The sequence below is a fragment of the Alligator mississippiensis genome, chromosome 4 (genome assembly GCF_030867095.1).
Source record: "Alligator mississippiensis isolate rAllMis1 chromosome 4, rAllMis1, whole genome shotgun sequence".
Lineage (NCBI taxonomy): Eukaryota > Metazoa > Chordata > Crocodylia > Alligatoridae > Alligator > Alligator mississippiensis.
In genome coordinates, this window is record NC_081827.1 from 244,769,597 (window position 1) to 244,788,274 (window position 18,678).

Sequence of the window (18,678 nt, forward strand, 5' to 3'; positions counted from 1 at the left end):
AATGCAAGGCAATGCAAACAAGAGCGGTATCGTTAAGCACAGAAGGCTGTGATGGTATTATAACTGGAATGCTTCCTGCAAAATATAGCAGCTATGAAGCTCACATGACCAAATACATTACTGCTACCACTAGGATTTTTTTTTCCTTGACATCTCCTGGAAGTTAAGAGCTGGGTCTGAACTTCTTCCACCGCTCAGTTAAAAACGTCCATGGTCTCCAATGGAATTTTACTAGATAAGCCCCAAGTGCTGACTCTAAAATTGGACCCTAATGTTTATTTTCTGTTGGACTGAAAGCCAAGTAAGTACACAACAGTATGCTAAATATGAGTTTATACTTATGGTCATAAATGAACATTGCCTTATGTATCTAAGGTAGGATGGAGATTGCACAGCTGTTAGAGCGGCAGGCTCCTGGCTGTCACTCCAGTCGGACACCGTGGGACTTTGGGTGTTCTCGCTGTGATTGGGGGCCGTGTTTCAGAGGCTACAGAGTCTGCACGTTTCTTGTACGGATGGCCACTAAAGTAAGGTAGGTAGAAGCAATTATGGGCAAAGGATTAAACTGCTGGAGAGAAAGATGGCAAAGGAATCCAATTTCTTTCATTTTTAAAATGGTCCGCTATTTGTTTTACAACCCTGCTGAAAAACAGCAGTTGTATTAATTAATTCCCTACTTGACAATACAGCCCAAGGTCCAAGTGATGCCAAGTCATGAGTCATTTGCATTAAGGTCAACCTATTTTTAAACAAACAGGCAAGCCCAGATCCAAGCAGGTGCTGAGACTCTATTGTTTTGCCCTTTTGCCCATTTTGCCCTTTGCACCAGTTCACTCTTAAGCCTTCTTAAGTGCTTCCTTGACGGGGTTCCCTGTGTCTGGCAAATGAACACTGAAGCCAAACCAATTTCCTTAGTATACTTTCCTGGCACAAAGTACACTGGTGGGTCCATGTACCTCACACCAGTGCTTTTAAGCTATGCAAACCTGCTAGAATTATGATGTAGGCAAAGACAGGGCATGAAGTTCAGTCTACCCACACAAAATCAAAATATTTGGGCTCTATGGGTATACCTACACTTGTGCTTTACTGCAGAGTTGACTACCTAGCTCCGAAGTAAAACGTCACTGCCTATATGTGTGCCCATATTAGGATGCAGTAAATTAACTCTGCCATAAGTAGTATTGTCCAGAACAAGTATTATCCTAAGGTGGAATAATTTACGCCACTGCAACGCACGTGTAGACGGTGACTGGGGCATAAGGCTGCTACAGTGAGGGGGCTGCCTGCTGACTGTAGCACCCTCATGCTTCAGCCAGCCACCCCACTGCCTAATGCCACCACGTGGAGCCCGGGCCTGACCCCTCCAACCCTGTTGCCAGCCTGGCTTGAACTGGTGCAACCCCAGGCACACGCGTAAATGTTGCGCCTGGGAGCAGCTGACTCTGGTGTAAACTGCACCGGAGTTTATTGCATTGGGGTAACTGCATGTGTAGATGCACCCTATATGAAGGAAGTGCCAAGAACTGAAGGCTTCCCCTATGTTTCATTACTAAGCATTCCCCCAGGCTCCTGGGGTCTCTATGGACTGAAATAATATCTACAGCCCCTATGTCCAAAGGCGATTTAGAGTCTCTGGATATCCATAAATGTGAATTTATGCCCCAACCTTTCATCTGCTGTCACTGGACTTCTCTGTGTCCCTGCCACAGGGGCTTGCACAGACTATTTCTGTTGGTGTAGGGCTGGCCTGGGCACCCCAGAGCAGCTACTCCATTCCTTTGCATAGATCCTAGATTGGGCTTTAGTGATACAGACATCCCAGGCTGAATGTTACCTTGAGCAAGATTCATCACATTGCAGTGAAATTCTAGTTCGGTTGCTGGTCCTAGAACCCAGTTACCAAAGTATGTCAGAGAAGAACAGTAATCACCAGAGGAAGTTTAGATGACATGTTGTTTCAAATACAGGTAGCTTCCCAGAGTCTTGTCCTTACTAGCATTGCCGCCTCCTATCTGAGAAGCTGAACTGGGGTTAGCCACAATGGGAAACGTTTATGAAACAATGCCTTGTGCCGAGAAAACCACATTTCCCATTGTGGCTAACCCCAGTTCAGCTTCTCAGATAGGAGGTGGCAATGCTAGTAAGGACAAGGTAGATATGGCTCTTGTGTCCAATGCAGGACCAACTCCTCTTCTCAGTTACACTGTGGCCACATGGTCCTGCACTGGACACAAGAGCCATATCTATAAATTATGGGCCTGATTCAGTAGTGTTTAAGCACACACTTAACTTGGCACAAAGGAGTGCTTGAAGTCAACAAGAGACCAGGTGGGCTTAAAGTTAGAGATGCTTGTTAATACATCACAGAATCAGGACCTTTATGGGCATCCTCTTCTGTCCTTTTCTGCCAACCAGCAAAAGCCCTGGCCGAGATTTAATATATATAAACAAGGCATGAAGTGCAAATCTGATTACCTCCAACATCAGCCTTCTGTTTATTCAGGCTCCCAGACTCTGCTGAAGCTTTTCCTAAACAACTTGTTTGTAGCATGTAATTCAGCTAACACGGGGAAAGCCTTCAACTTCTCGGAGCGTATTTGAGGATCAAGCGTGCCGTTGCAAACAGATGGTACAGTGCATGAAAACAACGATTCTCACTAATTCCACCTCCCTCGGAAGAAAGCCTATCTTTAAAAGTCACTCGTCACAGAATGGCCTTTGGTCTACAGAAAAATGCGAAGCATGCTTTAATTACCTCCCCAGTGGCCTCTCATTTGATGTCTTGTCCGCCATATCTCTGTCGAGACGGCCTTATCTCTGAATGTTTTTCACTTACACTAAACAGCACTTATTCAGGTCTCCACCAAGTCACTGAAAACCACGCATGTATGTGCTTGTGACCATTACAGTTCATTTGGAAAATGAAAATCAGCTTTGTTAAACAGCTTTTTTTTCTGCTCTGGTAACACTCAGTAATCATGGCATTAATTAATGCTACATTAAAAGGGGATTCCTCAGGGACCACGCATTACATTGCAGGCATGTGTATACCTAACCAATTCATCCAAACCAACGGTCTTACTAAAAGCTTTCAAACCTAGTATGACTGGCTCCTTATTGCACTAGCGTCCTATTTTAACTACAAATTTACTGTTGTTACATCTGTTATAGATAGTATCCCATTTTGTTACTGTTCCATAATACGCACCAAAGTGTTTTAAACACATCTTGTTTCCCCTCGACTGCAGCTATGACATACGCCTCCAAATCAACCAAATCAGGAACCTGCACTTGTTCCGCGCAAGGGAAGCGTTCTCTTGTGTCCTCTGAGTTTTCTGTTTGTACAGAGTGGGTCAGTCTGCATTGCACCATAATGCAATACAGAAAGTGTGTCCTGTGCATCTTACCTCTTTGGTGTGGGTATGGAAGGAGACAGACATGTCCAAGAGAAGTTTCCTTTGTTCCACTCTCCGGACAAAGTCCTGAATCCGCACTTCCAGATGCCGGGCTGCTTTGTAGATCTCTTCAGGATCACATTCCCCAGTCTGAGCCAACTGCTCTGCAGCCTCTAAGAGCTTGTCTGCATTGGTGTACGTGTTCTACCAGAAAAAGAAAGCAAGGAACAATATATCAGCAACAAACCTGTGGCAAGCAACCTGCTGCAACAAGCTGTTTATACATTTGAAGGCACGCAAGCAATTGCTTACCAGAGTTATAAAGCAATGGTAATAATTCCTAGTGGTGCTGCCATCTGGGAGAGAAGCTAGTATAAACCCACATGGACTAATCCTTGAATAGTCATGAAATAGTTTCTCATTTGAAACACAAACCACTCCAGTGCAAGCCTGCCTGGCAGATTAATAAGACTGTACGCTTGGGTTTTTTTCCCCCCTAAAACGTCTGGAATTTCTCAAAGATACTGTAATGAAGCAACTGGAGCTAACTGCTCGGAGGCAAAAGTTGTCTTATATGACAATGGGCAGCAAACTAGTTTCAAAAGGCCATTAGTGGCTATTGTATTGCAGCATGTCATTGGAATAATCAGAAATGTCTCAACCACAAGACGTGTTTGCCTTCCAGTAACTTTCTTGTGGGACAACTCCAAGAGTGAAAGTTTGCTTTGAGTTGTTTCTGTGCTTTCCTCTTACGTTGCTCTGCGCAAAAGGAAGAGTCAGTCCTATTATGGGCTGGTGAAAGGAACTCATCCAACCTTGTAAAATACTCCGATTGCAACTGAATATCACCATCCCCAGTCCATCTGAAGACAGCCCCCATGTACGGTATCACTTGAGCACCTCACAATCTTGTCTGTAATTATCCTCACAATCACTTCTTTTAAGCTAGGTTGGTAGCATTATCCCCATTTTAGAGCTGGGGAACTAAAGCACAGAGGAGTTAAGCAACTTGTCCAGAGTCACACAGGCAATTAGTGGTGGAGAGGGGACTGGAAAAAAAATCCTTCCATTTGTTATGAACATCTCCGAATTTTAAAAAACAAAGAAAGAGAAAAATCTAATTCATCATTTATTTTACTTTGGCCAGTTGACTACAAACACACTTTTTGCACTCCTCCTTTTGCACAACAAAACTAGTTTAGTCCATGCTGTTATTCACAATAAATTCTCAGGCCATATCACTTTCAGATTTTTATGCAGTAACACACGGTTGTGATGCTTACATGCAGGCAAACACCAGCATATACATCTTTTCCATAGATTTCTTTATTTCCTGGAAATTGTTCTACCTGCCTGAGAATTTGTAAATGCTTAATTTAATAACTTTTTAAATCAGGGGTCAAATTTCACTTAGAAACATCCCTTCAACCTGAAATGCAATCTGACAAATGATTATAGACTAGGGGTGGGCAAAATGTGGCCCGGGGGCCAGATGTGGCCCACCAAGCCATTCTATCCGGCCCATGAGGCCCCTAAAAATTTTAGAAAATTAATATTTATCTGCCCTTGGCTGCCTATCATGCGACCCTTGATGGCTTGCCAAAACTCAGTAAGCAGCCCTCCATCCAAAATAATTGCCCACCCCTGTTATAGGCTGAACGGCTGCTCCGTTTGCAGACATTATTGTCAGTCATTTACTTTCACTGTAATGGAGTAAATGAGAGTGCATGTTTTTGTGTTTTCATTTCTTTATTCTTCATTCTAATTTCTAGTACATTCAAAGAAGTCCTCTTAGGTCACAGCACTTACTATACACATCAGTGCAATGTTTGAGACAAAGTTTAATATTGCTGTATTGGCCATCAATGTAGTGATATTTAAGTTCCACTAACTAACAAGGGTTTTAGTACGAGTTATGGTTAATTATGTTCAGACTGAATTTAGTTCACTGAGATGACAATTAGGTAGCCATGACCTCTACTATAGGGAGAATTTAAATGTTTTAAGATTTAGGTAATGGGGGCAAACTGCAAGGACTGAACTCAGTTGTAGTCCCAGGAACTAGTGTTGTGTGAAGCTCTGGTTGATGATTCAATTTGGAGAAGATCTGGCCCGATTTGGAGGCCAAATCACCGAATCTGAACTGAATCAGGAGACCAAAAAAACCCCTCTGAATTGATTCAGAAAAGATTCAGAGATTTGGCGAGTCGGAAGGCAGTCTTGCAGAGAAACAGAAACTAAGAGGGAGGAGGAGCAGGGGGGAAAGACTGACATCTGTAGCTGGCCAGTGACTATGATTTTTCCCTGAGTCCCCTTCCAATCACAGCGCTCTGGGGGAGGGATGTAGAAACAGCATATAAGCCTTTGTCTGAAGCCTTTCTGTCCCTTTTGTGAGCTGCTTCTGCCTGAGCACCAGGGAGGCCCCCTGTTACAGGCTACCACCCCTGCTGTTTTCATCCAAATCTGCCAAAAAATGACAAAGTTATAGGTATTTCAGTGAGTCCCCATTATAGTCTATGGCCGAATCACTGAATCTCTCTGAATCAGTGCCGAATCTTCTGAAGCTGATTCAGCCAAATTGATTTGGAACAGCGATCCGAATCTCCAAATCGAATCACTGGCCTCTGAATCGTCCAGATCCAAATCAAATACTTCCTTATTCGCACAGGCCTATCAGAAACCCCATTTCACCCTGATTGGGAGGGATGGTGAAGTGATTGAGCTAACGTTCTGCATTCCTTCTGTAACACAATTTACAGATGCGTGGATGGTTCTGTATGGGATGAAGCGGCCCATGATGCTACAGAGGCAGCTAATACCATATCTGCTAGCAAGCTGTCCGGATATGGATGGAAGTTCACGCTCATCTTCCTGCAGGGTGAACCAGTGAGCTCATTGCCCTCATGTGTTGTGCCAGGGGACTTCAGGAGGACAGAAGATTTTGGTGTTCCCATGGAGGAAGTCTGATTATGAACCACCTCCCATATTTTGGGGTGTTTACCTAAAGCACACATAATGAGATGCTGACCTGGAGTCTACGACAGTACTCTATAGCGCACGATTTGTTTTGTCACGTGCCCTCCTATACGCCCCTCAGCTCCTCTTCGGAGCCTTAATGTTCCTTAGAGTAGAGCCCTTAAATAACTTGAAGCTCCTCCTACTGGTTTGGTGTTGAGAGTCAGATTAACCGTCTCATGGGAAAAAAAAATGCAAAATATACGATGGACCCACTCAGGGAGATTTCCTTGAATATTGTTACTGTCCCAGGTTAGAAGTAAAGTTCAGGCCCCAAGCCCTCCTCGTGTTCAAGAACCAGGAAAGTCCTATAGTGTCTACTTAGAAGCACAGGACCTGGCTTCCCGTGCATGTTCCAAGATTTCAAACCTTCCCTTCAAGTTAGACTCAAGAGCAGAAAGGAAACCATGCAAGAGGTAATGTAGCCTGGAGATAAAATTACTGCAATTGGAAAGGAAGAGACAACAGACATCTCATTCTCCTTTCTGCGGGCCTAGTATAGGTCCTCGGCCCTATGAAAAGTTCTCTGTAGTGTCCTGAGAAGCAGTGGGAGGATGATGAAATGGAGACAACTAATCCCTTTCCTGCAGGGGAGATACAAGCACAGATGGTCTCTTCCATATGTGAATATTGGGGAGATAGTACACTGTTAAACAGCAGTAATAGTTTTACTGATTATTAATCTTCTGTTTGATCATTATTTGGCCCTTGAAGTTATTCTTACTGGTGAAAGATAGTTTTTCTACCATTTCATTAACCCCAAAGAGAACAAATGGTAATGTGAAAACCCTTGAAATTCTGTCCCACTGATCTGCTAACCAGCAATATACAGTGCTTAGGCACCATTTCAAGCACAAAACCAATTTTCATCTCAAATCTCTTAATAACCTTTCTGTACTAATCTTTGCATAATCACCTGCTGAAACCCATGAAATCTGCAATCACAGAAAATGAAAACACACTTCAGGCTTCAGGATGGAAATGTCTCTAATTTATGCTTCTGGAATTCATTTAACAGAGTGTGTGGGGGGTGTTATTTGTGTATTTTTTTCCTACTTACAAGAAACGGCAAATGTGATTATAAAGAAAGATCACAGTTAAGAAAATCTACCCCACAATTCACAATCAGACGTGCTTGTTATCTGACTTTATTGCCATATCAGGTAACAGGATTCACTTAACTTTCATAAATTATTAAGGATTTGATATCCTACAGAAGGTGATTAAGAGGCTGCCTATGGAAAAAATGACTCAATGTTTCAAATTCAGCCATTACATACAGTGTGTTGCATACCTGGAAACAGGGGTGTCAAAGATACAGCCCACAGTGCCCTCTTATCCACCCCCCAGGACTTATAGTTGACCCATGTGGCATGTCCTGGACCAGCCCTTCACGGAGGGCCCGGGATGCATGCTGCACGTGGTACTTGCTCCCGCCAGTTGGGAACCGTGCCACATTGGTGCCCACTCTTCAGTCTGGGACCCAAGCTACAGGTGCTACCCGCTCAGGCCGGTCCAGGATGTGAGCTGTACAGGACCTGCTCTGGGATGCGAGCTGCACACGGTGTCCGCTCCGGCAGGTCTGGGATGCAAATGCACGGTGGTCAGTTCTGGATGCGAGGTGTATGCAGCATGGGTCTTGGACCTGCTGGAGCAGGTGTTGCCTGCAGCTCAGGCCCCAGACCACAGAGTGGGGATTAATGCAGCACAGTCTCCAGCTGGCTGGCACAGGCGCCATGTGTGATGTGCATCTTGGGCCCTGTGTGTGGGCCTGATTCGGCATATGCTGCATGGTCCTACACCACTCATTCAGCTCGTGGGGCCAAATGGGTTGGATTCCCCCACCTTAAAATCTTAGTGTGCAAATTCCTTCACTGATCTGCAGGGCACACCTCAGATCTGAGATTCTGTGGCACTTCCCTTTGCAGGCCCAGAGACACCACTTTGATAAAATCAAATATCCAGATATTCCAGCAGGATGAGGGTAGGGACAAACATACGTCTGCCGCGGCTTCAGAAGTGGAGAGGGGGTAGCTGTACTGGAGCACACACAGCAGCTGTTACTCTGTAAATGTTACATATGTGTAAGCCTGCATACAAGAAAGCTAAATCGCCGCAACCTTGACCCCGGATGAAGCAGGGTTAGCATTGGAGTGGTTTTGCTACAGCTGAATTGCTATAGCAATGATTCTCAACCTTGGTACCTTGTTGCAAGATCCCATTAAGGCCACCCCACTGCTTGCCCCTGCGTGAAAAGATAAAGTCCCTCCTGCCCCAGTCTGGTGCCCTGAACCTGCCTGAACTACTCAGTGGTGCCTGTGGCTGCTGCCATCCCTTGCCACCTTGGCAGCCTCTGTGCTGGCTGCCCCCATCCCCCTAGCAGAATGGTCCTCTGTGGGTGGGAAGGTGGACATAGGGATGGAGCCATGCTTTGCAGCCTGGCTCATCCCCTCTGCTCCACCCTGGTCCTGGGACCGGTGACAGGGACCACCTGGGCAGTCACTGGCATGTGGGAGCAGGGACTGCCCTTGCCCACTTGCGTACAGACCAGGGGCAGAGAGTGGAAAGAGCAGAGAACCGCAGGGTGAGGCCCTGGCCCCACTGTCTTCATTCAGCACCATCCAAATCAGTGATACTTAACCTTTTTTAGCCTCAGAGCTCTCTCCATATCTTTTCTGAATGCAGACCATAGCTCAGCGAGTCTCAGCTTGGGTACCATGCAATCAAAAGTCATGGATGGGTGGGTGCCTTGAGGCTAAAAAGGTTGAGAACGACTGAGCTACAGGCTCGCTCACACGTAGCAGTTACAGGAGAAGAGAGGCTGCAAAGCTGAAACAGTAGCTCCCCCTCTCTTTTGAAGGCATGAGAAAGCACGGGTGTCTACACACATGCTCTGGGGTGAGGGGTGCTTTAATTAAACCGGCTCTCAGAGCCACTTTAATTAAAGCGCCTGCAGTGTCGCATGTATTCAGCGTCCAGCGCTTCAAAATGGCAACAGGGGCACTTTAACTAAAACTTGTTCAACTAAACCTCCCCCTGGCTAAAAAGGTTATGTACCACTGGTTCAACAAGCTTTAATTAAAGCGCCCGTGCTGCCATTTTGAAATGCAGGGATGCTGAATACATGTGACACAGAGGCTGCTGAAGTGCGCTAATTAGCATGCTCGAGCGGACTCACAGCAGACTCAATTAGTCGAGTCTGATCCGATGCATATGAATTAGCAAGCATTGGAGCAGAGGTCCGTCGTGTGTATAGGTTCTCTATATAATTGACCATCCCCAACCTTAAAGAGACATCCTCCCTTAAACTGAAACAAACCTTAAACAGCCCTTAGCACTGGTGTCAGGAAAACAAGTATCTGTTGAAAAGCCAAAAGTCCTTCCCAGGTCTGCGTGATCAAAGGTAGAAATTAATCTGATCCTCAATACTGACATTTTTTGGTGCTGGTTACATTCTGTTCAGGCTTCACTGATACGAGCTGTAGAAGGGCTGTAGCACATTGAAGTTGGCCAGAGGACAATTCCTCTGGCCAAATGTTTCCAAGATGTTTTGCAAAGGATTCCAAGATTTTTAATCTGTCTTTGCTTGTAATGGAAACGAAACCTTGAAAAAAAAGTATAATTTTTCAGAAAGGAAAATTCTGAGCAAGTTTTGAAAATCATTCTGGATTGATCAAAAGGTTTGATTCAACACAATGGAAACATTTCTATTTAACAGTCTAATGTATAATATACAACAAGCAGCTTTTAAATGAAAATTCATATCAAGATGAATAGTCTCAAGGTATAAATGTCCAAAGGGTGTAATAAGGTTGGAGAGCTGTTGTAGCCATGATGGTCCAGGAAATGTTCAGAGGCAAAGTTTTTTTCTGATATCTTTTATTGGGCATCAAGTTTCTTGCGCATGTCTCCCAACTATAAGCTTGTCCAACCAGTCTCTCAACTATACAATTAGTTCAATAAAAGATATCACAAAAAGGCTTCCCTTTCAAAAAGGGTGTTCACCATGTACAGCTCTGTTTTCTTTTATTTTCTTTTTTTTCTCCAAAATAACATTTTTGAGAAACCAGATTTATTGGCGGAAATCACAGAATCACAGAAAAGTAGGGCCAGAAGGGTGTTTTCCAGAGGTCATCTAGTCCAACCCCATACCTAAGGCAGGATTATCTCTATCTAAACCATCCTATACAAATCCATTGTTTAACTTCTTAGCAAATCTACACAGTCAACCCTGACACACCACAAGCTATAACATCCTAACCTGCCACACATAAAGCAGGGAGACCATGGCGGCTAACATCCTGCTGCTACAAAGCCTGTTATAAATATGCTCCAGAGATGCAAGGGAAAGGGCCATAAATAGAGTAACAGAAAGCCCCCGCGGTCCTTGCCAATCTGACCACAAAGTAAAATTTCTTCCTGACCCCGAGCTGGGGGCCAAGACCCTCTTACCAGGAACCTCCAGGTTTAATTCCCAGCAGAAGCACTGGCACTTCCTAGTTAATGCTGAAACTAGTCCAGCAGCCATTGGCGCTCTCCATGAAGGAGGGCGAGACTGTTTGCATAATAGCCTTTCAATCAGGAAATGGCAGGCAAAGGGGACTGAAACCCGCATCTCCCATTACCCAAGAGAGGGCTTTAAACACCCACCAGTCAATACAGCAGTCAAGGTAAGGGCCATCCTTTTGTTGAAGCAGCCAAAAATGCAAGAGTCAGGAGGAGTGCAAACAAGGAGAAGCTGGCTTTGCAAGCTGGTGATGAGGGCACTCAGCTGGAGGGTGGGGGTGGCAGGTGCCCATCTTTGCTCTCACGATTATTTTAGCTTTTATCCAATTTTCTGTAAACAATCCAAGAAGATAGGACCAGGATCCAGGTCTTGCTCCCCCAAGCTAAGTGTCCCAGTCACCGGGCTACAGTCGTGTTCCATCTTTTACTAAAGACATTTTTGGGCAGTGAAATGATGTTACTGGCAAAGACTCCTCTTGCTTGCAATGAGTTTTGAATTAAGCTGCGAGTCTGTGAGACAAAGCCAGGATCACTTCCGATCCAACCGTTAAATTAAGTATCTGTTGTACATTCATTACAAATCTATCTGGACCCTACTTTACCACAGGGGAGAGTCCATCATTACTGTTCCTGCTGTGAAGATAGAGAAACTGAGGCAGAAAGCCTTGAGCCTGATCTTTCTCTCACTGACGGGTCTTGATATCATTGGATCAGGTCACTAGGCACTTACATGAGATCACAAAGGAGTCAGGATTTGGGTACAAGCTAAGACAAGAACACAGAAGATCTTCACTTCCAGTCCTTTCAGTAGATTAATAGGCAATATTTCTCCCGCAAGGGTCTATAGCATTAAAAGAACTGGCACAACAATAATTATGAAGTTGATTTTTAACTCCTTCACTATCCTTATAAACTCCTTTTAGCCCTAATTATTCAACCCAGTTACTACTATCAGATACTTTTCTGTTAGCTCCCTTGTTAAAAATAGCTCCAGTATTTTTCTTGGGTTAAATGATCTCACATACAGTCTTTTGTATCATCAGGTGCATCAGTAATTCAATATTTTCCACTAAAAAGTGAGTAACCACAATGAACTGTTTCTGTGATAAATAAATCAGGGCTTTAGAGCTGCCTCTATCCTTGTCACAATCCATCCTCCCCTGAGAAGGTCAAAGGCTAAGTGCACATGATGATCCAATCTGAAATGTGAATTTATTCAGTTTGAGTTTCATTCACATAATCAAATCAAGATCTGTATTTTTACCCATATTTCATTGCTCTAATTCAAAACAGACCTAGAAGGAATAACAGTCAGAGAAGTTAAAGGCAGATGATCTCCGTGCCAGTGTGGGATCGTTCCCTCTTTTACATTGGATCGGAGACTTCTCCAGACTCATTTCAAATCTCCAAAGCGAGGGGCTTCCATCATCCCTCTCAGGCGATTATTCCATAGCCAAGTATTTCGATTCAGCTTAAATCCTCCTTTCCACAATTTTGTCTCATCAATCCTACTAATGCTTTCCTGTAGTGGCCTCGTTAGGGTCTGTATCTTTCAAATATCTGAAATCTACTGTGACTGTTTCTCCTATCTTCTTTAGGCCCTGATTTAGCAAGGGCTTCAAGAACATGCCTACCAATGTGCTTTCCTTTACAAGTCAGTACATGCGCTTGAGTAACTTGTTGAACCGGGGCTTTAAACAGGGCATCCAAAACTTTTCTTCTAAATCAATCCCTCGCCTCTCCCAATGAATGTGTTGCAGTTTTCTGAGTACGTGCCGGTGTCTTTCAGGAAAGGAAGTGCTTTGAACTCAATGCGATGCTCCAAATGTTGGCGTACCTAATCAGTGAGGAGATGCCCAAGCACTTCCTAACTCCATGAATCGACCTCTCGTATGCAGCACGAGCTGGCTCTGGCTTTTCCTTTTGTCTTCCACTGGAAGCTCGTGTCTAATTTGCAGCCTCTGACTGCCAGAAGTTGCTGTCACAATGACCACTTCCCAGACCTCTCTTTCCCACTGAGCACAGTGTGGTTTGGATTATTTTTGGCTACATGTAATAGCTGTGCTGTTCAAATTGAAATGCATTCTATTATTTTCTGCCCGTGTTTCTAATGTTTCTTGGTCTGCTATATGTTATATTTTTGGTCCTCCCCAGTGTCTGCAACCTAACTCAATACAGTAATACAAGTTTGGGAACGGGATGTTTGTGGTGCTTTCTAAAGGATTATGGGCCCAATGCAGATGTGATTGCTCGCCTTCATTAGTGTCTTGCTTCTTGAACAGGTCCATGATTTCAGCGGGGCTGCTTGAGGAGTAAGGTAAGCATGGGTGGCAGCCAGTTATGAAGAAACAAAAAGCCCAGATGGACCAGATGCTGATTCCTGGGATGTCTTCCTAACTGACCCCTGGAGTTGGTAAATTATCTGATATCCCTAGCCTTTGTTTATGATCTTCCCACCAGCATTTCACACCCAAAGCAATTCAAATCTGGTTTATGAATTTTAAAAGAAAGATATTATGAGCTATTAGATCAAATGCTGTATGAAAAGCGAGATGTTTGGTATTTACCTAACTTCCCCCCCACCCCCGCAAAGTCACAATCAGTGAACAGCTGGAAATAGGTTAGGTAACAGGAATGCTCTCTGTGGCATTCATTTTCAGTTAATTTGATTTTTCTCTTTCTACTTTGTCCTGGGCATTGAAATAGTGCTTGTCCTTGCTCCTTTAAACCAAGTGCTTGCTTTAAGATAAGAAATGTCACTTGCAATATCTTTGATTACATCAGCCATCAATCTCAATGAAGAACGTAGTAGCACTACATCAAGCAGAGGAGACTCTGTTATCAGGTTAACACTAATTGCCTTCAGCATGGTCCTCAGATGCCCTTATTCTATGAATCTCCAGCAAAACACTTCAAGGAAACAACATTAAAAAAAAAAACAGCTCATCAAGTATCCCGTATATTTGATCAATGTTTGCCTGCATGCAAACATGCACACACATATGCATGCTATGCACCAGCCTCTCAGATGATGTAAATTAGTACAGCTCCATTAAATCAATGGAATTATATGGAGGAGCTGGCCCAGTGCATATAATTAGAAAAGCTCACTTCTAGTAGCATAACTAGGGGTGGGTGACTGTGGCACCAGACCCGGGTGCCAACTTAGGGGGGGTCAAAAAATGGCAGCTACTGACCTGGCCAGCAGCCTGGTATAACCACTGCCCAAGCCATTGCTGCTGTTGAGGGCACACACCCAACCTGGTACTCCTCTGCTCATTCCTGTTCAACCTATTTTACCAGCATTTCTCATTTTAAGAGCTCTAATCCCACTTAAAAACTGACATAATCCAAAACCTCTAAAACCTAGTCCTAAACCAGGAATAAACTCTGTAGGTGCAGCCATTGTAAATGCACGATACACAGAGATGCCTGAAAAGTACTAATTGCACAAAACCTCTTTTGAAACCAAAACATAGCAAAAATCAGTTGACTTTTATGATTTTTAACATTTGGCAGCTGCCATGATAATGGTTTTAATTTTTTTCTTTGATCAGAAACCCGGTTTTCAATTAAAAAAAAAACAAACGGTTCAATAGCATTTTCAATCAAAAAGACACAAAATGTTAGAAAAAAAACAGAACTGGGTTTGCTTTGAACTCTGCAAAGTGAGAGTAACTTCAACATTGTAATGTTTTTACAATTTTATTTTAAAAAAAAGACTAGCTTTATTCGTTTTTGTTAGAAAAAAGTGTACGAATGATGCCTAAGCATAACAAGTCAGGATGCCAAAATACTTCACTTCCGTTGTGATGCAGCATTGGATGCTTTATCTCAGCTGTGTGGAAAGGGTGAATAATGACTCTTATATATTGCTTACATGTTGTGGCAATGCGTGGAAGAAGCAGAGAACAATAACGATTACTGCATGTACCATATCATAAGGATGAACTCGAAGTGAGGCTTAACTGCTGCACAGGGTGAATTCACAGAGTCTGCACCTTAAATCAGGAGTGGCTGTAGCACGGGTGCCACAAGTGGCATTGGCAGCTTCTGCATGTGGCATGCAGCAGATAGGGGAGGGAGCAGGGAGCACAGTGACAGATAAGGCAGGGAGCAGAAAGCAGAGCAGCAGATTGGACAGGGAGCACAGGGAAGGAAGCAGCAAGCAGGGCAGCAGGTCAGGCAAGGAGCACAGAGCTGGGAGCAGGAAGCAGAGCAGCAGGTCAGGCAGAGGAAGGTGGTCAGAGTGGTATCAGGGAGGGTGTGGGGCGAATTTGTGGCACGACTGCCAAAAAGGTTGGCCTTTTGTAAATGATAGACATGTTTACTGCATGACTATGCTAGCTTAGCATACATCTAGTATTCAGCCTGTCAAACTCACCTTAAAATGTTCTCTGTTAACAACAACCTGTGCTGTTCTCACACATCCAATTAGGCTAAATCGAAGCTAATTTTTAGCAGAATACATACAAGCACTTACCTTCAGCAAGGACTGTTGCACTGCTAATTATAAACTTTGTAATCCTCAACTGATTCAACTACAGAGGTCTGTAAAAACAGGTATGTGGGTTTTTTAATTAAACGAGGGAAGCCTATTTTTCTCCTTTCTTTGTACTCAACAATGAGAAAGCTGTATCTGTTCAGAAGGTCCACCTCCCATCTGGCAAACTTTCTTCCCCTTTTTATCACATTTTATTTCCATGGATTGAATACCACATAGACCTAGCTCCACTGTCCAAAGGCCTAGCCTTTGCGCTTAACATTTAGCACGTGATAAGCCCTACTGAACTCAATGAAACTACACATGCGTTTAAAGTTAACTGTGTACCGTAGTCTTCTGCAGAGCTGGAGCTTTGAAGTCTGGTTTTTATCTACAGAGAATATGGAAGTTAAACAATAGCAATACATGCTTTTCCACACTTCCCCCTTGTGCGCCTGGAGAAAGAGGTAGTTTAGTTGGCGGTGTTAATCTGGAGTTAGGCAGGCAGGGGCAGGGCTGTGTGGCACTTTCTAGACTGACTTGTTCAGAGGCATGAGCTTTGGTAGGCTACATCCTACTAGCATAGGAAAACTTGTGCCTCTTTGAATGAGTTAGTTTAGAAAGTGCCACCCCACCCTGCCTTGTGCTTGGAGAACTTGTGATAAGCAGGATCGCTGACTGAGTTAGCTGTTTTGCCTTGAAAAAGCTCACCCACTAAGCTTACTGTGTGAACACCAACTCATTTCACAACCACCACCAAAAAGCCAAAGATATGGCCACTTTAACCAGAAAAAGATCTTGAAGGTCTTGGAATCATAATTTCATCCTGCTTTGCAACCGCACGGGTACAGTCCAGGATCAAAACTGCCATACTCTTAGACCAATGCTCTAGAAAAGGAGCAACATCTTAGTAGAGAAAGAAAGGACAGCTTAATGCACATAATATATGAAACAGTGGAACAAATACATTCCAGTATGCAGCTTGCTTTCTTGGTACTTTGCAGAATTGGGTCCATGCAAGAGGAAGAAAGGATCTCTGAAATCGATGCTCACCACCCAAGCTTATCCTATTTAGTCATCATTAACCAGACACACTATCATTTATTTTCCTCTTACCTTGAAAATAGCCTTGTGCAACAAAAGCCAAATAGAAGTGGACAACCACAATGGCAGCAGAACAACAAAGACTGCAAAGCAATGCTCTGCAATGCTGCTACACACTTATACCGGACTTGAACTTGGAACTGAATTGTTATTATTGAAGGCAAGCAAGAGCTGATAATAGTTGATACTGTTTGGTGTGTCATGGTGGAGTCAACCTCTCAGACACCTGAAAATACTGTGATTGGAACTGACTGATAACTGGGAGACCAGCAGCCTGGACAGATGGGACTTGCTCAAGTGGCTACTATACACATGCATACATAGAAAAGGCTTATCAGAGCTGAAGAAAGCCTTTTCTTTTGTGTGGATGAGGAGAACATGGCCAGTCAAATAGTCAGGAGGGAAATGCAGCAGTATGAGAGTGCTCCACGTGGTAAATCCCATGATCATGGGATTTGGTGAACAAGTTAAGAGGCTGTGACGTGGATGACTACACAGTCCGGTGGGTGGCGAATTGGCTGGAGGGTCGCACCCAGAAAGTCGTGGTAGATGGGTCAGTTTCGACCTGGAAGGGTGTGGGCAGTGGGGTCCCGCAAGGTTCGGACCTTGGACCGATACTCTTTAATGTCTTCATCAGTGACTTGGACGAGGGAGTCAAATGTACCCTGTCCAAGTTTGCAGATGACACAAAGCTATGGGGAGATGTGGACACGCCGGAGGGCAGGGAACAGCTGCAGGCAGACCTGGACAGGTTGGACAAGTGGGCAGAAAACAACAGGATGCAGTTCAACAAGGAGAAATGCAAAGTGCTGCACCTAGGGAGGAAAAATGTCCAGCACACCTACAGCCTAGGGAATGACCTGCTGGGTGGCACGGAAGTGGAAAGGGATCTTGGAGTCCTAGTGGACTCCAAGATGAACATGAGCCGGCAGTGTGACGAAGCCATCAGAAAAGCCAATGGCACTTTATCGTGCATCAGCAGATGCATGACAAATAGGTCCAGGGAGGTGATACTTCCCCTCTATCGGGCGCTGGTCAGACCGCAGTTGGAGTACTGCGTGCAATTCTGGGCGCCACACTTCAAGAAGGATGCGCATAACCTGGAGAGGGTCCAGAGAAGGGCCGCTCATATGGTTAAGGGCCTGCAGACCAAGCCCTACGAGGAGAGACTAGAGAAACTGGACCTCTTCAGCCTCCGCAAGAGAAGGTTGAGAGGCGACCTTGTGGCTGCCTATAAGTTCATCACGGGGGCACAGAAGGGTATTGGTGAGTATTTATTCACCAAGGCGCCCCCAGGGGTTACAAGAAACAATGGCCACAAGCTAGCAGAGAGCAGATTTAGATTGGACATTAGGAAGAACTTTTTCACAGTTCGAGTGGCCAAGGTCTGGAACGGGCTCCCATGGGAGGTGGTGCTCTCCCCTACCCTGGGGGTTTTCAAGAGGAGGTTAGATGAGTATCTAGCTGGGGTCATCTAGACCCAGCACTCTTTCCTGCTTATGCAGGGGGTCGGACTCGATGATCTATTGAGGTCCCTTCCGACCCTAACATCTATGAAACTATGAATCAAGCAAGGCCCTACTGCTTCTTTCTGGTACAGGAGAAAAGGAGAGGAAAATGGACTGGCAGAAAAAAGCCTGGCGGCTCAAGAGATGAGCAGCAATCCAGAAGGGCAAGGAATTGTTTTTTTATCCCAAAGGCTCAGCTCACATCTCTTTAGAGAGAGGAGCAGCATCATTACAGCTTTATCAAATATCTCCAGCCTCCTGAATTGGAATGACTTCATGCACTCTGTGCTCAATATTGCATTTGGAGGATTCAAAGATATAGGCACAACAGTAAAGAGAGATGTTGGACTGTCAGGACAGCTGGGAAATATCACCACAAAATTGAACAGGCAGCTGTCCTGACTTCAAAGAAAAAATATCCAAAGGGACATGGATTTTATAAGATGGCTGGTTTTATTACCAGCCCCTCTATTCCTCCAAATTCACTCTATTCATAAAGGGAAGGCACTAAAACATTTCTGTACAACCTCTTCTTTTTCCCTCACTCCTCTCTCAGACATGCACACGCAAAGATGTGGGCATACATCCACATATGAACATCTCTCCCCCCACCCCAGCTATTTCTATATCCCTATTACTATAAGGGCCAGATTCTGCCCCTCTA

The 18,678-nt window shown here is 44.4% G+C and overlaps 1 protein-coding gene across 6 annotated transcripts in view; it reads right to left on the reverse strand.

The window, feature by feature from the left end:
- The window catches only part of KALRN (kalirin RhoGEF kinase), a 759,663-nt gene that overhangs the window by 303,821 nt on the left and 437,164 nt on the right, over window positions 1-18,678 (reverse strand). For all 6 annotated transcript variants that reach the window (XM_059727473.1, XM_059727469.1, XM_059727471.1 and 3 more), the window contains exon 11: window positions 3,411-3,602. In XM_059727473.1, coding sequence (XP_059583456.1) covers window positions 3,411-3,602 — 192 coding nt within the window. The remainder of the gene's footprint in view (window positions 1-3,410; window positions 3,603-18,678) is intronic.